The sequence below is a fragment of the Oncorhynchus masou genome, chromosome 32 (genome assembly GCF_036934945.1).
Source record: "Oncorhynchus masou masou isolate Uvic2021 chromosome 32, UVic_Omas_1.1, whole genome shotgun sequence".
Classification (NCBI taxonomy): Eukaryota; Metazoa; Chordata; class Actinopteri; order Salmoniformes; family Salmonidae; genus Oncorhynchus; species Oncorhynchus masou.
Genome location: NC_088243.1, coordinates 13,409,386 through 13,431,943, shown reverse-complemented (window position 1 = coordinate 13,431,943; position 22,558 = coordinate 13,409,386). Strand labels below are relative to the sequence as shown.

General features: G+C 46.5%; 1 protein-coding gene across 3 annotated transcripts in view; it reads right to left on the bottom strand.

Annotated features, from left to right (window-relative positions):
- LOC135525610 (spectrin beta chain, erythrocytic-like) overlaps positions 1 to 22,558 on the bottom strand; it is a 106,421-nt gene that overhangs the window by 81,355 nt on the left and 2,508 nt on the right. Inside the window, exons 1-3 of one of the 3 annotated variants that reach the window (XM_064953334.1) lie at positions 8,933 to 9,060; positions 8,834 to 8,838; positions 5,553 to 6,199 (exon numbers count right to left, since the gene is read on the bottom strand). In XM_064953334.1, coding sequence (XP_064809406.1) covers positions 5,553 to 6,199; positions 8,834 to 8,838; positions 8,933 to 8,986 — 706 coding nt within the window. In that variant the 5' untranslated portion in view covers positions 8,987 to 9,060. Of the gene's footprint in view, positions 1 to 5,552; positions 6,200 to 8,833; positions 8,839 to 8,932; positions 9,154 to 22,558 lie in introns of those variants that run through there. The other 2 variants (XM_064953332.1, XM_064953333.1) reach the window with 2 other exon arrangements.

Sequence of the window (22,558 nt, the reverse complement as noted above, 5' to 3'; positions counted from 1 at the left end):
CCCCCTAGACTGTCGGGCCAAAAGGGACTCGTAACACAACACACAGAATACAACAAAACACACACAGAATATAGCAAAACACATACAACACACAGAGAATACAACAAAACAGAAAACACAACTACAACACACACAGAAAGCACAACCCAACAACTACAACACACACAGAAAGCACAACCCAACAACTACAACACACAGAAAGCACAACCCAACAACTACAACACACAAAAAGCACAACCCAACACAACTACAACACACAGAAAGCACAACCCAACACAACTACAACCCAATACAACTACAGCACAACTACGACCCAACACAAAAACACACAGAGCACAACCCAACACAACTACAACCCAACACAACTACAGCATAACACAACTACAACTCACAACATGCCATCTAACAGACAGAGGACACAATACAACCCAACACAACTACAGCACAACTACCTTTTCCAAATGGGCGGTAATTTAGAATGCATAAGATACAGTATTTACGATAGCACAGCTTCTCCCTGTGTCCCTCAGTCTTCCCGCTCTTTCACTCAAACCCAGCCCCTTTTCTTTTGTGTAACCAGCTGTCACATCTGTTCCACCCGCTAGGGACGTTTTCCTTTATGACGTAATTTGTAATCAAGGTATGATTTATTCTTTGTATATGCAATTCTATGTGATTAGTTAGGTATTTAGTAAATAAATAATTAAACCCAATTTTGTATTGCTGATTCAACTTGTTAGCCAGGGTTCGTGAAGATAACCAAGAATTTACAACTTTCAGATGACTGAATTAAGGTGACGATTAATATTGACTGCTATTGATGTAAAATATTACTAGGTCTTTAAGAGTTTATTCGGAAGATAACTGCTCTATAAATATTATTTTGTGGTTTCCCCGACTCTCCAGTTAATTACATTTACATGATTAGCTCAATCAGGTAATATTAATTACAGAGAAAGGATTTTCTAGAATAGCATGTCATATCACCTTAATCCGACATAGCCAAAGACACGACACTGGCTAACCGTGGCTAACCGTGGCTATTCCTGGCCAGTCACATATATACTACTCCCCACCAGAGATTGGTTGTGGGAGATTGAACATTCCCACGTCGTCCACCCTTCCTGCTGTCTCCCCCTCTGTTTACCCCAAAAACATGTACAACCTGTATACAACCTTCTATAACCAAAATACAACCTGACAACCTGACCAGTTTAGTTGATGGGAAGAGTGCGGCAGGAGTCTGGGTCTGGTGTGGAGCATGGTTGATGAGAGGACAGACTGACAGAGACACACCAGGGCAGCAGATGCACCCAGCACAGCTAAGCAACACCTACCCAGGCAGTGGGGGAAACGTTTTAGAATGACATTATTTCAACTCTACACAGGAGCTTGCTGCAGGAGTTTGGCATGGGAGCAGGGTGAGAGGACAGAGACAAAGTAGAGGTAAATAAGCAATGCATTGCAGAAAGGTACAATTTATGATACATTGGTACTGTAACAGACACCCAAAGACACGGAACAAAGACAGAATGGCATACTGTTGGCAGAGCACAGAATAACACAGAGATAACACAGCGATAACACAGAATAACACATATATAACACGAAGATAACACAAAATAACACTGAGAACACAGAATAACACAGAGAAAACACAGAAAGACATAACACTGACAAAATGAATGATGGAATAACAAAGACATAGGTTAACAAATCTTAAATTAATATGAAGCAGTAGAGATGATAAAGAGATAAACAGAGAGAGAGAGAGAGAAGACATTTAAATGGAATTGAGAGAGAGACAGCAGACAGTGCCTGATTACATCATGGGTTTCAGAATCCACTGAATCATTGGACAGTAGAGGCTGGCTTCCTTTCTTATTACTCCTGTCCTCCTCTCCTCCTGTCCTCATGTCCTCCTCCCCTCCTGTCATCCTCTCCTCGTGTCCTCCTGTCCTCATCTCCTCCTGTCCTCCTCTCCTCATGGCCTCCTGTTCTCCTCTCCTCCTGTCCTCATTTCCTCATGGCCTCCTGTTCTCCTCTCCTCCTGTCCTCATGTCCTCATGGCCTCCTGTTCTCCTGTCCTCATGTCCTCCTGTCCTCCTCCCCTCCTGTCCTCCTTTCCTCATCTCCTCCTGTCCTCCTCTCCTCATGTCTTCCTGTCCTCATGTCCTCCTGTCCTCATGTCCTCCTGTCCTCATCTCCTCCTGTCCTCCTTTCCTCATATCCCCCTGTCATCCTCTCCTTGTGTCCTCCTGTCTTCCTGTCCTCCTCTCCTCATGGCCTCCTCTCCTCATGTCCTCCTGTCCTCCTCTCTTCATGTCCTCCTGTCCTCCTCTCCTCATGGCCTCCTCTCCTCATGGCCTCCTGTTCTCCTCTCCTCATGTCCTCCTCTCCTCATGGCCTCCTCTCCTCATGGCCTCCTGTTCTCCTGTCCTCATGTCCTTCTGTCCTCATCTCCTCCTGTCCTCATCTCCTCATGTCTTCCTGGCCTCCTGTCCTCCTCTCTTCATGTCCTCCTGTCCTCCTCTCCTCATGTCCTCCTCTCCTCATGTCCTCCTCTCCTCATGTCCTCCTGTCCTCCTCTCTTCATGTCCTCCTGTCCTCCTCTCCTCATGGCCTCCTCTCCTCATGGCCTCCTGTTCTCCTCTCCTCATGTCCTCCTCTCCTCATGTCCTCCGCTCCTCATGTCCTCCTCTCCTCATGTCCTCCTCTCCTCATGTCCTCCTGTCCTCATGTCCTCCTCTCCTCCTCACTAATGTGTTCCTGTCATCAGGGAGCTGGCAAGCAAAAGCTAATGTAAATTCAAGAGTGATGGACAACCGCTCTCTTAGAAAATCGAATAACAGAGAGAAAAGATGGAAGTTAGGAGGAGAGGAGGAAAGGAGGGGATGGATTATTTAATAGATGTTCCACACAGTTATCTGAACATAGAGTTTCTGAAGAGCCTAGGAGAGTCACATGGCTCACCAGGAGAAAAGAAACCAAATGAATACTGTAGCTAGTGTTTATGTTACATTATATTTTGATAATGTCAGGTGAAAATAGTTGGTGAGTACAAGGTGAGTGGTAAGGGTGGTAGACAGGTAAAATAGTTGGTGAGTACAAGGTGAGTGGTAAGGGTGGTAGACAGGTAAAATAGTTGGTGAGTACAAGGTGAGTGGTAAGGGTGGTAGACAGGTAAAATAGTTGGTGAGTACAAGGTGAGTGGTAAGGGTGGTAGACAGGTAAAATAGTTGGTGAGTACAAGGTGAGTGGTAAGGGTGGTAGACAGGTAAAATAGTTGGTGAGTACAAGGTGAGTGGTAAGGGTGGTAGACAGGTAAAATAGTTGGTGAGTACAAGGTGAGTGGTAAGGGTGGTAGACAGGTAAAATAGTTGGTGAGTACAAGGTGAGTGGTAAGGGTGGTAGACAGGTAAAATAGTTGGTGAGTACAAGGTGAGTGGTAAGGGTGGTAGACAGGTAAAATAGTTGGTGAGTACAAGGTGAGTGGTAAGGGTGGTAGACAGGTAAAATAGTTGGTGAGTACAAGGTGAGTGGTAAGGGTGGTAGACAGGTAAAATAGTTGGTGAGTACAAGGTGAGTGGTAAGGGTGGTAGACAGGTAAAATAGTTGGTGAGTACAAGGTGAGTGGTAACGGTGGTAGACAGGTAAAATAGTTGGTGAGTACAAGGTGAGTGGTAAGGGTGGTAGACAGGTAAAATAGTTGGTGAGTACAAGGTGAGTGGTAAGGGTGCTAGACAGGTAATAAGATAGTGTTAATATATAATCAATCCCACTCTAATTCCACGAATAAAAGATTACAGCACTGGCCTGCCTTGAATGGCAGGGGGAAAGGAAAACACAGTACAACCTTTTTAGGAGTTTGCTTCATGAAATATTCAGATCAAACTCAGCGAACAGTTGGAACATAGCCTCTGCTTCCTGAAAATAAATAAATACAACTACATTTTTTTTAAAGTGCCACTACACAGTGGAATGTCACGGCACTTCCCTTGACTCTCCAGCTCGTCACGACAGCAGGAGCAATCAAACCACCCACACGCTCGCTCGCATCGCAAGCCAGACCTCCCCATCAACCCCTCCTTGACCTAAATCTGTCCCGAACACAGAGAGAGGGATGGGAAGGGTACCCTGGGAAACTGTGTTCTCTTCTTTAACCCCTGTAGGGTGGGAGGGGATGAACTGGACACACCACCATCACTGCAAGACTAACCCTAACCCTAACGTTAAGTGAGAGAGGGTGGACTGTGGACCCACCACCAACAACCATCACCACCCCCAACCCCAGACCAGCCTGGACAGTAGTTTAGCTTGCTGCTGCCTGAAGCATCCATCCCACCAACACCATCACCACCCCCAGACCAGCCTGGACAGTAGTTTACCTTGCTGCTGCCTGAAGCATCCACCCCACCAACACCATCACCACCCCCAGACCAGCCTGGACAGTAGTTTACCTTGCTGCTGCCTGAAGCATCCACCCCACCAACACCATCACCACCCCCAGACCAGCCTGGACAGTAGTTTAGCTTGCTGCTGCCTGAAGCATCCACCCCACCAACACCATCACCACCCCCAGACCAGCCTGGACAGTAGTTTACCTTGCTGCTGCCTGAAGCATCCACCCCACCAACACCATCACCACCCCCAGACCAGCCTGGACAGTAGTTTACCTTGCTGCTGCCTGAAGCATCCATCCCACCAACACCATCACCACCCCCAGACCAGCCTGGACAGTAGTTTACCTTGCTGCTGCCTGAAGCATCCATCCCACCAACACCATCACCACCCCCAGACCAGCCTGGACAGTAGTTTACCTTGCTGCTGCCTGAAGCATCCATCCCACCAACACCATCACCAGCCCCAGACCAGCCTGGACAGTAGTTTACCTTGCTGCTGCCTGAAGCATCCATCCCACCAACACCATCACCACCCCCAGACCAGCCTGGACAGTAGTTTACCTTGCTGCTGCCTGAAGCATCCATCCCACCAACACCATCACCACCCCCAGACCAGCCTGGACAGTAGTTTACCTTGCTGCTGCCTGAAGCATCCATCCCACCAACACCATCACCACCCCCAGCCCCAGACCAGCCTGGACAGTAGTTTACCTTGCTGCTGCCTGAAGCATCCATCCCACCAACACCATCACCAGCCCCAGACCAACCTGGACAGTAGTTTACCTTGCTGCTGCCTGAAGCATCCATCCCACCAACACCATCACCAGCCCCAGACCAGCCTGGACAGTAGTTTACCTTGCTGCTGCCTGAAGCATCCATCCCACCAACACCATCACCACCCCCAGACCAGCCTGGACAGTAGTTTACCTTGCTGCTGCCTGAAGCATCCATCCCACCAACACCATCACCACCCCCAGACCAGCCTGGACAGTAGTTTACCTTGCTGCTGCCTGAAGCATCCATCCCACCAACACCATCACCACCCCCAGCCCCAGACCAGCCTGGACAGTAGTTTACCTTGCTGCTGCCTGAAGCATCCATCCCACCAACACCATCACCAGCCCCAGACCAGCCTGGACAGTAGTTTACCTTGCAGCTGCCTGAAGCGTCCATCCAGGATGGAGTTGAAGCAGATGTTGGAGGTGCTGTAGCTCAGACACCTCGCCTTCTTCATACTCCTGCCTGAGGGGGAGGTGGTGTGGGGAGAAGCTGGGCAAGGGGGAGAGGGAGCATGGCGTTGCTGACGTCTGGCAGGGGTGCAGGTGGAGGAGGCAGAGGAGAAACAAGAGATGGGGGAGAGACCCAGACCCAGTCCCAGTGGATGAGGGTCTCTAGATCCAGATGTGGGTATGACCCGGAGGGTCCCGTTCCTCTCAGGCTGGTGATCTGTGTCCTGCCTGGTGGTTCTCCCATCACCCCTCGCTGCCCTCCTCTGGGCTCTGTGGACGGGTGGGGTGCTCCGGCTGCGGTTGCTGCTGCTCAAAGTGGCCCGGAGCGGGGTCTCTTTCCCTGGGGTGATGGCCCGGTCCCTGGTGGCCTCTCTGTAACTGTCCCTGTCCCTCCCCAGGGTCACACCAATGGATCTGAGGGGTGTGGGCGTCTCCCTGTTAGTCTCCCGGGTCTCCCTGGTCTTCAGGCTGATCTTGACCTCTCGGAGCCGAGGTTGGCTGACAGCACGCAACAGACATGGAGACGGGCTGCTCATCTTGAGTCCTGAGTCCAACGATGGAGGGAGTCTGGAGCAGAGAGCTGGGAAGAGAGGTGCTCAGCAGCACTCCACTTATCGCCACTTCTCTCCTCTTTTCTCTCGATCTCACTCTTTTCTCTCCTCGTCTCTTGTTCCCTCTACCTCTCCTGTCTGGCACTCTCTCCTGTTACCGCCCTCTCTCTTTCTGTCTCTCTTTCACACTCCTCTGTTTTCACTCCAGCACTGATGCTGCGCTCTCTCTCTCTCTCTCCCTCATCCCTCTCGCTCTCCCTCATCCCTCTCTCCCTACCTCTCTATCTCGCTCGCTCTCTCTCTCCCTCCTCTCTCACTCTCTCGCCTCACTTCAGCGCTGATGTTGCTCTCGTTCGCTCTCTCTCTCCAACAAGCTCTCACAGTCTCACGTCAGAATTAGACGTTCATCCATGTTTATCAAATGTCAAATTTAGAAGTGTTTAAGGTTAAGTTCAGGCATCAACTCCAAATTCTTAAGGTTGGGCATTAACTCTGAATGTTTAACGGTAAGGGTTAAGGTTGGGATAGGCTTAAAACAAAAATATATAAAACAACTTTCTACCGCTGGATTTGAACATGCAACCTTTGGAATCAGAGGCAGATGCTTACGCCTCTCCACCATCCACATCCGCACCATCCTAGCAAAACTGAAAACTACATTACTTGAAGAAAACGGTGCTCATTGTTGCCCCTGGTGTCTGGTTTTCCTGCATCTCCCTATGTCCTCAGATATGGCCTGACCCCGAATACTGACTTGTATCACGGATGACCTGCCCGCACTCCCGCATCCCACACTCCCGCATCCCGCACTCCCGCATCCCGCATCCCGCACTCCCGCATCCCGCATCCCGCACTCCCGCATCCCGCACTCCCGCATCCCGCACTCCCGCATCTCGCACTCCCGCATCCCGCATCCCGCATCCCGCACTCCCGCACTCCGTTCCACTCACCTCAGCCAAGTGGTTCTTTCTCCAGCGCACCAGCCATGCATACTGTATGTCCCAGGCTTCACATGTGTGTTCCTGACAAGGCTGTGCATCTCCTCTCCTCCCCACACAGCCATGAAATAACCATGGGAAGTGTAGGATGGAGGGCTTATTGTTTTTACATGACTCAGTGATCATACATGTTTTACATGTTTTAGTCAGTGGGTGAATATCTATACACAAAAGTGGATCAGAGAAGGGGTTCCCGAAATCGGAGGAGATTATGAGAATGTTACTGTATGTGTATGATGGTACAGTAGACATAAATCATACTCTGTTCACAACCTGTACAGCAATACTGATGTGTAAGAGCTATTACTCCCTCCTATTCATTCCCTCCCTCTTTCTCTCTCTCTCTTCCCCCACTTTCTCTCTCTCTCTCTCTCTCTCTCTCTCTTCCCCTCGCTCTTTCATTCTCTCTCTCCCTCTCTCTCATTCCCTCCCTCTCTGTCTGTGACAGGGAACTCTGATTGCATTACAGAGACATCAGTACAGCAACATAACACCAGCTAGCTAGCTCCCACACAGAGGCTCTCTCCTCTTTCAAAGAGACAGACAGACTGGGAACAACCACCAGCTTGAAAGAGAAAGCTGAAGAGAGATAGAGATCAGTACAGCCAATGGCCAAAATAAAGTAGAGTCCTTGACATCCAATAACGACACACTCTCTTCCATTAGCGTACCACTTATGGGGGCTGCCATTTAGGAGGCAGACAGGGGCTGCCATTTAGGAGGCAGACAGGGGCTTCCATTTAGGAGGCAGTCAGGGGCTGCCATTTAGGAGGCAGACAGGGGCTGCCATTTAGGAGGCAGTCAGGGGCTGCCATTTAGGAGGCAGACAGGGGCTGCCATTTAGGAGGCAGACAGGGGCTGCCATTTAGGAGGCAGACAGGGGCTCCCATTTAGGAGGCAGTCAGGGGCTGCCATTTAGGAGGCAGACAGGGGCTGCCATTTAGGAGGCAGTCAGGGGCTGCCATTTAGGAGGCAGACAGGGGCTGCCATTTAGGAGGCAGTCAGGGGCTGCCATTTAGGAGGCAGACAGGGGCTGCCATTTAGGAGGCAGACAGGGGCTGCCATTTAGGAGGCAGACAGGGGCTGCCATTTAGGAGGCAGACAGGGGCTGCCATTTAGGAGGCAGACAGGGGCTGCTATTTAGGAGGCAGACAGGGGCTGCGTCCTAAATGGAAACCTATTCCCTGTATACTGCACTACGTTTTACTAGAACTTAAGGGAGGGCAGCTGTCCACATCGCTCACACTGGAGCATTCTGGAAATGTGCAAATGATCCCAGCAACTCTAGGGGTGTGTGGTGTGTATGTGAGAGCGAGAGATTAATGACATATGAAATGTCTTTATTATTTTGGAACTTCTGTGAGTGTAATGTTTACAGTTCATTTTTATTGTTTATTTCAGTTGTTTATTATCTACTTCACTTGCTTTGTCAATGTAAACATATGTTTCCCATGCCAATAAAGCCCTTGAATTTAATTGAATTGAAAGAGAGAGAGAGTGTATGATCAGTCTCAGCTGCTCTGCTGGGGGATGTGGCTGCAGACAAACTCAGACATGATTATATGAGGCTCAAAACTATCAGGTAGACTTTATAAAACACACCACATAGCACAAACAAGCCTAGACAGTATTCTGCCAATGCCACCTTTCACATGTTCTTATTTGAAAGGTGCATTCAAGACAGGTGACAGAGAATGACCCCATCCAACAGAACACACCCCAGCCCGTCCTATGTTTGACCCCTAGGTCACCTGCGAGGGCTTTGATGCGTGACCTCTCAAACAGTCTTGCAGAGCTGTTGTCATTGTCCAGCTCCTCTCCTAGCAGCTCGAAGCGTGTGTTGATGCGGCTGTACTGCTGAGTGATCTCAACGTTGTCAAAGTCTGTGGTGGACGTCATGGCTGCAGCCAGTGTGGCGGTGGGGTCGCTGGCTCAGTGACGTAACTGGGGGCTGGAGACCGCTTCAGCTGCTCTGGGAAAGGAGAAAGAGGAGTGGTGGAGCGAGAGGAGGAGTGGTGGGAGATGAGGAGGAGAAAGAGTGGTGGAGGGAGAGGAGGATGAGGAGGAGTGGTGGGAGATGAGGATGTGGAGGAGTGGTGGAGCGAGAGGAGGATGAGGAGGAGTGGTGGAGCGAGAGGAGGATGAGGAGTGGTGGAGGGAGTGGTGGATGAGGAGGAGTGGTGGGAGATGAGGAGGAGAAAGAGTGGTGGGAGATGAGGAGGACGTGGAGGAGTGTTGGAGGGAGAGGAGGACGTGGAGGAGTGGTGGAGGGAGAGGATGAGTGGTGGAGGGAGAGGAGATGAGAAGGGAGAGGAGGAGTGGTGAAGGGAGAGGAGGAGTGGTGGAGGGAGAGGAGGAGTGGTGGAGGGAGAGATACGGAAGGATCAGTATGGACCTCACACACAGGCAGGACGTCTGGAAGAGGGAAACTGTAAGGTGATAATAATTAACAATGATTTATATACATCTTTATTCAAAGCGCCAGTACCAATAAATGTTGAAAGGTAAATGAGCATGTCAAGATTGTAAAGTGCAGTAGTTGTAAGTGTTACTCAGATACACTGTTACAGAGAGCCTTGTGAAGTATTATAACTGACATCAACTTCAAACCAAAACATCACAACACCATTCATCCACGCAAACTTATGAGAAGCTCTTCTGAATTTACTATAAAACACAAATCTCAATGGAAGAAATCCTGTAACATACAGTACCAGTCAAAAGTTGACACACCTACTCATTCAAGAGTTCTTCTTTATTTTGACTATTTTCTACATGATGATATGATAGTCATGATAGTCAAGACATCAACATTATGAAATAACACATTGAGTCATGTAGTAACCAAAAAAAGAGTATTTGAGATTCTTCAGAGGACATTTGCCTTGATGGCAGCTTTGCACACCTGAAACACATTTCAATTAACAGGTGTGTCTTGTTAAAAGTTCATTTCTGCAATTTCTTTACTTCTTAATTAATGTGTTTGAGCCAATCAGTTGTGTTGTGACAGGGTAGGGGTGGTATACAGAAGATAGCCCTATTTGGTAAAAGACCAAGTCCATATTATGGCAAGAACAGGTCAAATAAGCAAAGAGAAATGACAGTCCATCGTTACTTTAAGACATGAAGGTCAGTCAATCTGGAAAATTTCAAGAACTTTTAAAGTTTCTTCAAGTGCATTTGTAAAAAACAAATACAATCTTTACAGAGTTCAAGTAAACAGAAACATCTCAACATCAACTGTTCAGTGGAGACCGTGTGAATCAGGCCTTCATGGTGGAATTGCTGCAAAGAAACTACTACTAATGGACACCAATAATAAGAAGAGACTTGCTTGGGCCAAGAAACACGAGCAACGGACATTAGACCGGTGAAAATCTGTCCTTTGGTCTGATGAGTCCAAATTTGAGATTTTTGGTTCCAACCGCCAAGTCTTTGTGAGACGCAGAGTAGGTGAGCGGATGATCTAGACGTGTGGTTCCCACCGTGAAACATGGAGGAGGAGATGTTATGATGTGGGGGTGCTTTGCTGGTGACACCGTCAGAGATTTACTTAGAACTCAAAGCATACTTAACCAGCATGGCTACCACAGCATTCTGCAGCGATACGCCATCCTATCTGGTTTGCACTCAGTGGGACTATCATTTGTTTTTCAACAGGACAATGACCCAACATACCTCCAGGTTGTGTAAGGGCTATTTGACCAAGAAGGAGAGTGATGGAGTGCTGCATCAGATGACCTGGCCTCCAAAGTCACCCGACCTCAACCCAATTGAGATGGTTTGGGATGAGTTGGACTGCAGAATTAAGGAAACGCAACCAACAAGTGCTCAGCATGTGGGAACTCCTTCGAGACTGTTGGAAAAGCATTCCTCATCAAGCTGGTTGAGAGAATGCCAAGTGTGTGCAAAGACATCAAGGCAAAGGGTGGCTACTTTGAAGAATCTCAAATATAAAATATATTTTGATTTGTTTCACACCTGTTTGGTTACTACATGATTCCATATGTGTTATTTCATAGTTTTGATGACTTCACTATCATTCTACAATGTAGAAAATAGTAAAAATAAAGAAAAACCCTTGAATGAGAAGGTATGTCCAAAGTTTTTACGGGTACTGTACATCCTAGGAACGTATACCATTTAGGTTTACAACCCTTTCCTGCTATTTAGGAACCCCAAATAGTCCCTCCCCAGGCTCCAGTTTTAGCATGACATGTCCCCCAACTGTCACAGTGGAGTGTTTGTGTCTATGCGTGAATGTGTGTGTGTGTGTGTGGGTGGGTGGGTGGGTGGGTGCGTGTGTGTGTGTGCCTGTATATGTGTGTGTGTGTGTGTGTGTGTGTGTGTGTGTGTGTGTGTGTGTGTGTGTGTGTGTGTGTGTGTGTGTGTGTGTGTGTGTGTGTGTGTGTGGGTGTGTAGGTATGTGTGTGTGCGTGGGTGGGTGGGTGCGTGAGTGCGTGTGTGTGTGCCTGTATATGTGTGTATATGCGTGTGCGTGTGTGGAATGGCGGGTGAAGGTTAACCACTAAGATCTATTTTGGTGCAGCATGCCTATTTCATCACCCCTCTCCCACCTCTCGGTCTCTACTGGGGAACATGATGAATGATAGACTCAAACCAAACCACTCAAACCAAACCACTCTCGCTGGACCCGTCGACGTTTCAACTGCTAATGTGTGTTTGGTCTGCGTGTTTCTACTAGTTTAATGCTAGTGTGTCTGGGTTAACTTCATGTGTGGCGATGTGTCTGTACAGTTCAATGAATATGGGAGAGTATCCTCGTCTGGTGTTTTGCTATCCTGCACAAACACCAGATATTAGGACTAAAGTCATAATGTTATGTCATTTATTGAATCCTGTAGCTACCCAGTGATATGATATGTACTAGAAGGTCCAGACTAGATCTCTGCACATGGAACTTCAACTTCTCCATAGATCATCATGCACTGGTGTCAATGGGGATTTGGGAGAAAGTTAGTTACATGTTCATCACACATACTATACCTCGGACTGTGTCTCAAGGATTTAAACCCCTCCCAGCATAAGTAACTTGAGTTATAACCAATCTTTCTGAGTGTAGCTGTACCGTTTCCACTGTGGATGTAAAGTTAGAGAAAGCACCGATCCCCTCCCCTGACACTCTACAGTCAACCTCTGGTTTGGAGGAGATAAAAGAATGACTGTTCCTTTCCATTTAGAGAAGGGGCCCTAGTTGGGGTAACGTAGTATACAGTGGTGTCAGTCAGGCTGATCTAGGATCAGTTTTGCCTTTTAAACCATAATGAATAACAGGGGGGGGGGGGATCTCATCATATTTCAGCACTTTTACTCAGAAAGGCTTTGTGAATACATGCCCAGGTCTCCCTCCATCTCCTCCTCCTCTCTGTATCAGTCCGGTGCAGGGTGATGTTATCACACATGACGCTGGCTCCACACACTGACCACAGCACAGAGGATCAACCTTATCATCTAATACACAACCTGGGCTAGCTCCCACAGAGCAGGCAAGTCCCTACGCTACGTGACGTCACAGACACACACTAACAGCCACTAGACTAGGCCTAACTGGATATGATATCCAGAACGTCAATCGATTTCCTCTGAGACAAACTGACAACTCGTCATGGCATGGAGCATGAAGCATGGAGCATGAAGCATGGAGCATGGAGCATGAAGCATGGAGCATGGAGCATGAAGCATGGAGCATGGAGCATGAAGCATGGAGCATGAAGCATGAAGCATGGAGCATGGAGCATGAACCATGGAGCATGAAGCATGGAGCGTGAAGCATGGAACGTGGAGCATGGAGCATGAAGCATGGAGCATGGAGCATGAAGCATGAAGCATGAAGCATGGAGCATGGAGCATGGAGCATGGAGCATGAAGCATGGAGCATGAAGCATGGAGCATGGAGCATGGAGCATGGAGCATGGAGCATGAAGCATGGAGCATGGAGCATGGAGCATGGAGCATGAAGCATGGAGCATGGAGCATGACATGCTCTAAGAATCTTAGCGTTGATTAATATCAATGCAGACACCTGACTGACTACCTGACAGACTGAAGCCATGGCCACATTCCCCTCTAGACAGCCACAGCTACAGTAGCGTAGGGTCATTAAACAGGACACATATTTCTGACCTTTTATTTGTTATTATTTTATTTTACCTTCATTTAACTAGGCAAGTCAGTTAAGAACAAATCTTATTTACAATGATGGCCTACCCCGGCCAAACCCTGACCCGGACGATGCTGGGCCAATTGTGTGCCTCCGTATGGGACTCCCAATCAAGGCCGGTTGTCATACAGCCTGGATTTAAACCAGGGTCTGTAGTGACGCCTCTAGCACTGAGATGCAGTAGACCGTCTAGTGGATGTGAGTGTCTGTCTACCTTGTGTTACTCTTTCACATCTGATTCAGCAGTGATGTCATCATTCAGCATTCAATCAAACCTTGCCAAGAAAAACCAAGACAGACAGATGGAAATCTGAAGACATTTAGCAAAAATATCATACCTCCATTTGTATGAAATATGAAGGCCAACACAAAAGGTAATATATCTCTAGGGAAACACAACACAACTGAGCAGAGGAACCATGGCAACTATCTGAGAACACAGCCAGCCGATGTTCCATCTGTAACTATTCCTAAAACACCTGTCAGTGTTTCTGTCAGTGTCACCCTCAGACAAATGGGTGTGCAATCCTGATGAGGCGCTTTCATCAACACAAAACACCTCAACAACGAGCCAAAGAGCCTCTAACAATGTCTGAACAGAATGTTCTAGATAATGTCACAGACAGACAGAGGTTATAATGTCTACATAAATATATATCTGCTGCAATGAAAATGAAATGGTTTCCTGGAGTAAACACAGTAACTGTCTAGGAAGGCAGAGGAGTGGTTGTATTTTCTAAGGGGTATGGAAAGTGGAGAGGGAGAAATGAGAGCTGGCAGATGGGTGTGGTTAGGAAGACTCACGACCCACACAGTGTGTGTAAGTGTATCGGTAACAGCTAGAATGAGGTCTGTGACATCTTGGCATGGTGTAAATCTGGTAGAGACCAACATATTGGACCATGTTCCCCAGACACAGATTAAGCCTAGTCCTGGACTAAAAGGCATGAGAATTCACATAGCACACAACTGGACCTACCATACCACTGGACCTACCATACAACTGTACCTACCACACAACTGGACCTACTGTACCACACAACTGGACCTACCACAAAACTGGACGTACTGTACCACGCAACTGGACCTACTGTACCATACAACTGGACCCACTGTCCCACACAACTGGACCTACCACACAACTGGAGCTACCAAACAACTGGACCTACTGTACCACACAACTGGACCTACCACACAACTGGACCTACTGTACCACACAACTGGATCTACCATACAACTGGACCCACCACACAACTGGGCCTACTGTACCACACAACTGGACCTACCAAACAACTGGAACTACGGTACCACCCAACTGGACCTACTGTACCACACAACTGGAACTAATGTACCACACAACTGGACCTACCATACAACTGGACCTACCATACAACGGGACCGACTGTACCACGCAACTGGACCTACCACACAACTGGACCTACTGTACCACACAACTGGAATTACCACACAACTGGACCTACTGTACCACACAACTGGACCTACCACACAACTGGACCTACTGTACCACACAACTGGACCTACTACACAACTGGACCTACTGTACCACACAACTGGACCTACCAAACAACTGGACCTACTGTACCACACAACTGGACCTACCATACAACTGGACTTACTGTACCAAACAACTGGACCTACTGTACCAAACAACTGGACCTACTGTACCACACAACTGGACCTACTGTACCACACAACTGGACCTACCACACAACTGGACCTACCAAACAACTGGACCTACTGTACCACACAACTGGACCTACCATATAACTGGACTTACTGTACCAAACAACTGGACCTACTGTACCACACAACTGGACCTACTGTACCACACAACTGGACCTACTGTACCACACAACTGGACCTACCAAACAACTGGACCTACTGTACCACACAACTGGACCTACCATACAACTGGACTTACTGTACCAAACAACTGGACCTACTGTACCACACAACTGGACCTACTGTACCACACAACTGGACCTACTGTACCACACAACTGGACCTACCACACAACTGGACCTACCAAACAACTGGACCTACTGTACCACACAACTGGACCTACCATACAACTGGACTTACTGTACCAAACAACTGGACCTACTGTACCACACAACTGGACCTACTGTACCACACAACTGGACTTACTGTACCACACAACTGGACCTACTGTACCACACAACTGGACCTACTGTACCACACAACTGGACCTACCATACAACTGGACCTACCAAACAACTGGACCTACTGTACCACACAACTGGACCTACCATACAACTGGACTTACTGTACCACACAACTGGACCTACTGTACCACACAACTGGACCTACTGTACCACACAACTGGACCTACCATACAACTGGACCTACTGTACCACACAACTGGACCTACCATACAACTGGACCTACCAAACAACTGGACCTACTGTACCACACAACTGGACCTACCACACAACTGGACCTACCATACAACTGGACCTACTGTACCACACAACTGGACCAAGACAGACAGATGTAAATCTGAAGACATTTAGCAAAAATATCATACCTCCCTTTGTATGAAATATGAAGGCCAACACAAAAGGTAATATATCTCTATGGAAACACAACACAACTGAGCAGAGGAACCATGGCAACTATCTGAGAACACAGTGTGGTACAGTAGGTCCAGTTGTGTGATAAGTCCAGTTGTGTGGTACAGTAGGTCCAGTTGGGTGCAGGCCAGGCAGCAGGCTGTTAGCCAGCCTGCCAGCATAGTGGAGTCTGCCACTAGCACAGACAGTGTAATCAGCTCAGCTATCACTATTGAGACCGTGTCTGTGCCTCGACCTAGGTTGGGCAAAACTAAACATGGCGGTGTTCGCCTTAGCAATCTCATTAGGATAAAGACCACCTCCATGCCTGTCATTATTGAAAGAGATCATGATACCTCACATCTCAAAATAGGGCTACTTAATGTTAGATCCCTTACTTCAAAGGCAATTATAGTCAATGAACTAATCACTGATCATAATCTTGATGTGATTGGCCTGACTGAAACATGGCTTAAGCCTGATGAATTTACTGTGTTAAATGAGGCCTCACCTCCTGGCTACACTCGTGACCATATCCCCCGTGCATCCCGCAAAGGCGGAGGTGTTGCTAACATTTACGATAGCAAATTTCAATTTACAAAAAAAAAAGCTTCTAGTCATGAAATCTATGCAGCCTACTCAATCACTTTTTATAGCTACTGTTTACAGGCCTCCTGGGCTATATACAGCGTTCCTCATCATCGACTCAGTGGGTTTTGTCCAACATGTCTCTGGACCCCCTCACTGTCACAGTCATACTCTGGACCAAGTTTTGTTTCATGGAATAAATGTTGTGGATCTTAATGTTTTTCCTCATAATCCTGGACTATCGGACCACCATTTTATTACGTTTGCAATTGCAACAAATAATCTGCTCAGACCCCAACCAAGGAACATCAAAAGTTGTGCTATAAATTCACAGACAACACAAAGATTCCTTGATGTCCTTCCAGATTCCCTCTGTCTACCCAAGGACGCCAGAGGACAAAAATCAGTTAACCACCTAACTGAGGAACTCAATTTAACCTTGCGCAATGCCCTAGATGCAGTTGCACCCCTAAAAACTAAAAACATTTATCATAAGAAACTAGCTCCCTGGTACACAGAAAATACCCGAGCTCTGAAGCAAGCTTCCAGAAAATTGGAATGGAAATGGCGCCACACCAAACTGGAAGTCTTCTGACTAGCTTGGAAAGACAGTACCGTGCAGTATCGAAGAGCCCTTACTGCTGCTCGATCATCCTATTTTTCCAACTTAATTGAGGAAAATAAGAACAATCCAAAAATTCCTTTTTGATACTGTCGCAAAGTTAACTAAAAAGCAGCATTCCACAAGAGAGGATGGCTTTCACTTTAGCAGTGATAAATTCATGAACGTATTTGAGGAAAAGATTATGATTATTAGAAAGCAAATTACGGACTCCTCTTTAAATCTGCGTATTCCTTCAAAGCTCAGTTGTCCTGAGTCTGCACAACCCTGCCAGGACCTAGGATCAAGAGAGACGCTCAAGTGTTTCAGTACTGTATCTCTTGACACAATGATGAAAATAATCATGGCCTCTAAACCTTCAAGCTGCATACTGGACCCTATTCCAACTAAACTACTGAAAGAGCTGCTTCCTGTGCTTGGCCCATACTATGTTGAACATAATAAACAGCTCTCTATCCACCGGATGTGTACCAAACTCACTAAAAGTGGCAGTAATAAAGCCTCTCTTGAAAAAGCCAAACCTTGACCCAGAAAATATTTTAAAAACTATCGGCCTATATCGAATCTTCCATTCCTCTCAAAAATTTTAGAAAAGGCTGTTGCGCAGCAACTCACTGCCTTCCTGAAGACAAACAATGTATACGAAATGCTTCAGTCTGGTTTTAGACCCCATCATAGCTCTGAGACGGCACTTGTGAAGGTGGTAAATGACATTTTAATGGCATCGGACCGAGGCTCTGCATCTGTCCTCGTGCTCCTAGACCTTAGTGCTGCTTTTGATACCATCGATCACCACATTCTTTTGGAGAGATTGGAAACCCAAATTGGTCTACACAGACAAGTTCTGGCCTGGTTTAGATCTTATCTGCCGGAAAGATATGTTTGTCTCTGTGAATGGTTTGTCCTCTGACAAATCAACTGTAAGTTTCGGTGTTCCTCAAGGTTCCGTTTTAGGACCACTATTGTTTTCACTATATATTTTACCTCTTGGGGATGTTATTCGAAAACATAATGTTAACTTTCACTGCTATGCGGATGACACACAAATGTACATTTCAATGAAACATGGTGAAGCCCCAAAATTGCCCTTGCTAGAAGCCTGTGTTTCAGACATAAGGAAGTGGATGGCTGCAAACTTTCTACTTTTAAACTTGGACAAAACAGAGATGCTTGTTCTAGGTCCCAAGAAACAAAGAGATCTTCTGTTGAATCTAACAATTAATCTTAATGGTTGTACAGTCGTCTCAAATAAAACTGTGAAGGACCTCGGCGTTACTCTGGACCCTGATCTCTCTTTTGAAGAATATATCAAGACCATTTCAAGGACAGCTTTTTTCCATCTACGTAACATTGCAAAAATCAGAAACTTTCTGTCCAAAAATGATGCAGAAAAATTAATCCATGCTTTTGTCACTTCCAGGTTAGACTACTGCAATGCTCTACTTTCCGGCTACCCGGATAAAGCACTAAATAAACTTCAGTTAGTGCTAAATACGGCTGCTAGAATCCTGACGAGAATCAAAAAATGTGATCATATTACTCCAGTGCTAGCCTCTCTACACTGGCTTCCTGTCAAAACAAGGGCTGATTTCAAGGTTTTACTGCTAACCTACAAAGCATTACATGGGCTTGCTCCTACCTATCTCTATGATTTGGTCCTGCCGTACATACCTACACGTACGCAACGGTCACAAGACGCAGGCCTCCTAATTGTCCCGAGAATTTCAAAGCAAACAGCTGGAGGAGAAAGCCCTCCCATAGAGCTCCATTTTTATGGAACGGTCTGCCTACCCATGTTAGAGACGCAAACTCGGTCTCAACCTTTAAGTCTTTACTGAAGACTCATCTCTTCAGTGGGTCATATGATTGAGTGTAGTCTGGCCCAGGAGTGGGAAGGTGAACGGAAAGGCTCTGGAGCAACGAACCTCGCCCTTGCTGTCTCTGCCTGGCCGGTTCCCCTCTTTCCACTGGGATTCTCTGCCTCTAACCCTATTACAGGGGCTGAGTCACTGGCTTACTGGGGCTCTCTCATGCCGTCCCTGGAAGGGGTGCGTCACCTGAGTGGGTTGATTCACTGATGTGGTCATCCTGTCTGGGTGAACATTTGAACATCTTGGCCATGTTCTGTTATAATCTCCACCCGGCACAGCCAGAAGAGGACTGGCCACCCCACATATGTTCTCTCTTATTCTCTCTTTCTTTCTCTCTCTCGGAGGACCTGAGCCCAAGGACCATGCCCCAGGACTACCTGACATGATGACTCCTTGCTGTCCCCAGTCCACCTGACCGTGCTGCTGCTCCAGTTTCAACTGTTCTGCCTTATTATTCGACCATGCTGGTCATTTATGGACATCTGAACATATTGGCCATGTTCTGTTATAATCTCCACCCGGCACAGCCAGAAGAGGACTGCCCACCCCACATAGCCTGGATCCTCTCTAGGTTTCTTCCTAGGTTTTGGCCTTTCTAGGGAGTTTTTCCTAGCCACCGTGCTTCTACACCTGCATTGCTTGCTGTTTGGGGTTTTAGGCTGGGTTTCTGTACAGCACTTTGAGATATCAGCTGATGTACGAAGGGCTATATAAATAAATTTGATTTGATTATGATTTGACCTACCATACAACTGGACCTACTGTACCACACAACTGGACCTACCACACAACTGGACCTACTGTACCACACAACTGGAACTACCACACAACTGGACCTACCAAACAACTGGACCTACTGTACCAAACAACTTGACCTACTGTACCACACAACTGGACCTACCAAACCAAACAACTGGACCACACAACTGGACCTACCAAACAACTGGACCTACTACACAGACAGAGACAACACTACACTGAATACTTACAGTACGTATATATATCATTTACACTACGACAAGTCAGTGAAATCTATGAACAGAAAGACGAAGTGGCATAGTATTTCTGATAGAATGTTTCGTCCTTCTTTTCAAACAGCTCAAATAATCTATAGATGATCTATGAGAGACCGTTGGGAATGGGGGGCTGGTCCAAAAATCGCCCCCTTTCCCAAAGTTTTGGGACCAAGTTTGTATGTCAATCTCGACGAACAGAAAATAGATCCCTCCCTATTTAGTAGTGAAGGCTTGGTTTGACAATATCCAAATGTCATTAAACTTGAGTGTTTTGTAACAGGTCTCTTTCCATGAATCGAACGGCAGTTGCGTAGTTTGAATGCTGGAATTACTGTATATTAGAGTGGAGCAGGTCAGCAGGTAGCCTACAGGAGACTATTGAAGGAGCCTAATCAGATTAAAACATTGTGACTAGATGTGTTTATGCTGCACATAAAAGGTAATACATTTTAAAACATAAATGACAAATATTTAGGCTATATTGAAGCGTTAGGAGGTTCTAGGTCGAGGAATGGTCGCTCTGATCGGAAAGGAGGCAGAATGTGTTAAGCTTTCCTGAATAACTGGGCCTGCTGGGAGCACAGACCTATGTGGCTGCACTATATAGGACGACTTGGGAGAATGATGATCAACAGACAGCGCATCAGTATCAGATGCAAAACTACAGCCAGGCTGGCCTGCTACTGTGCCTTTCTGTAATCTGTCCAGAGTACACCCACAACTAATCCAAATGGAATGAATGGAATTCAACTTTCAAATAACAGGGCTTTTGTGTCATTATTCAGAAGTTTATGCAATTGAAAACAATAATGTAATTATGAATTGGATTGTGGTGTCGTAAACTAGTCTAGGTAGGATCATTTTATTGTCTCTAAACAAAAACCAATAGGGAAGCTAATTGAGCTGCATGTCTGCACTGTTCTTTCATGCGTAATGATGCACCTGGCCTCTCCACTGCCTGCCAGACATTCCTCTATCTTGTGGATTTATATTGAACATTTGTGAAGATTTGAATGATTCTATGTATGGTATGATTGCTAGTTAACCTATTGCAGACCTGGACAAACGATCCACCGACCACTATTGTCACTATGGATAGAGGGCAGGGTAGACAGTTGACTGGTAGACTATATTGACCTGTGGTATAGTAAGCGGGCAGAAAAGCGTAGTGCATAAGGGAAGTACCAAAACACCTTGATAGGGGAGGAGCCTGCAATCAGTTAAGGAAATGTGGCTATATGGAAGACATTATATAGAGTACCAGTCAAAAATTTGGACACACCTGCTCATTCAAGGGTTTTTCTTTACTTTTACTATTTTCTACATTGTAGAATAATTGGGAAGACATCAAAGCTATGAAATAGCACATATGGAATCATGTAGTAACCAAAAAAGTGTGAAAACAAATCAAAATATATTTTATATTTGAAATTCTTCAAAGTAGCCACCCTTTGCCTTGATGACAGCTTTGCACACTCTTGGCATTCTCTCATACAGCTTCATGAGGTAGTCACCTGGAATGCATTTCAATTAACGGGTGTGCCTTGTTAAAAGTACATTTGTGGAATTTCTTTCCTTCTTAATGTGTTTGAGCCAATCAGTTGTGTTGTGACAGGGTAGGAGTGGTATACAGAAGATAGCTCTATTTGGTAAAAGACCAAGTCCATATTATGGCAAGAACAGGTCAAATAAGCAAAGATAAATCACAGTCCATCATTACTTTAAGACATGAAGGTCAGTCAATCTGGAAAATTTCAAGAACTTTTAACATTTATTCATGTGCTGTCGCAAAAACCATCAAGCGTTATGATGAAACTGGCTCTCAAGAGGACGGCCACAGGAAAGACACAGAGTTACCTCTGCTGCAGAGGATAAGTTCATTAGCGTTACCAGCCTCAGAAATTGCAGCCCAAATACACTTTTTACAGAGTTCAACAGACACATCTCAACATCAACTGTTCAGATGAGACTGTGTGAATCAGGCCTTCACTGTCGATTTGCTGCAAAGAAACCACTACTAAAGGACACCAATAAGAAGAAGAGATTTGCTTGGGCCAAGAAACACGAGCAATGGACATTAGACCAGTGGAAGTCTGTCCTTTGGTCTGATGAGTCCAAATTTGAGATGGATGGTTCTTTGTTTGACGCAGAGTAGGTGAACGGATGATCTCCACATGTGTGGTTCCCAACGTGAAGCATGGAGGAGGAGGTGTGATGGTGTGGGGGTGCTTTGCTGGTGACATTATCATTGATTAATTTCAAATTCAAAACACACTTAACCAGCATGGCTACCACAGCATTCTGCAGTGATGCACAATCTAGTGGGACTATCATTTATTTTTCAACAGGACAATGACACAACACACCTCCAGACTGTGTAAGGATTATTTGACCAAGAAGGAGAGTGATGGAGTGCTGCATCAGATGACCTGGCTTCCACAATCACCCGACCTCAACCCAAGTCAGATGGTTTGGGATGAGTTGAACCGCAGCGTAAAGGAAAAG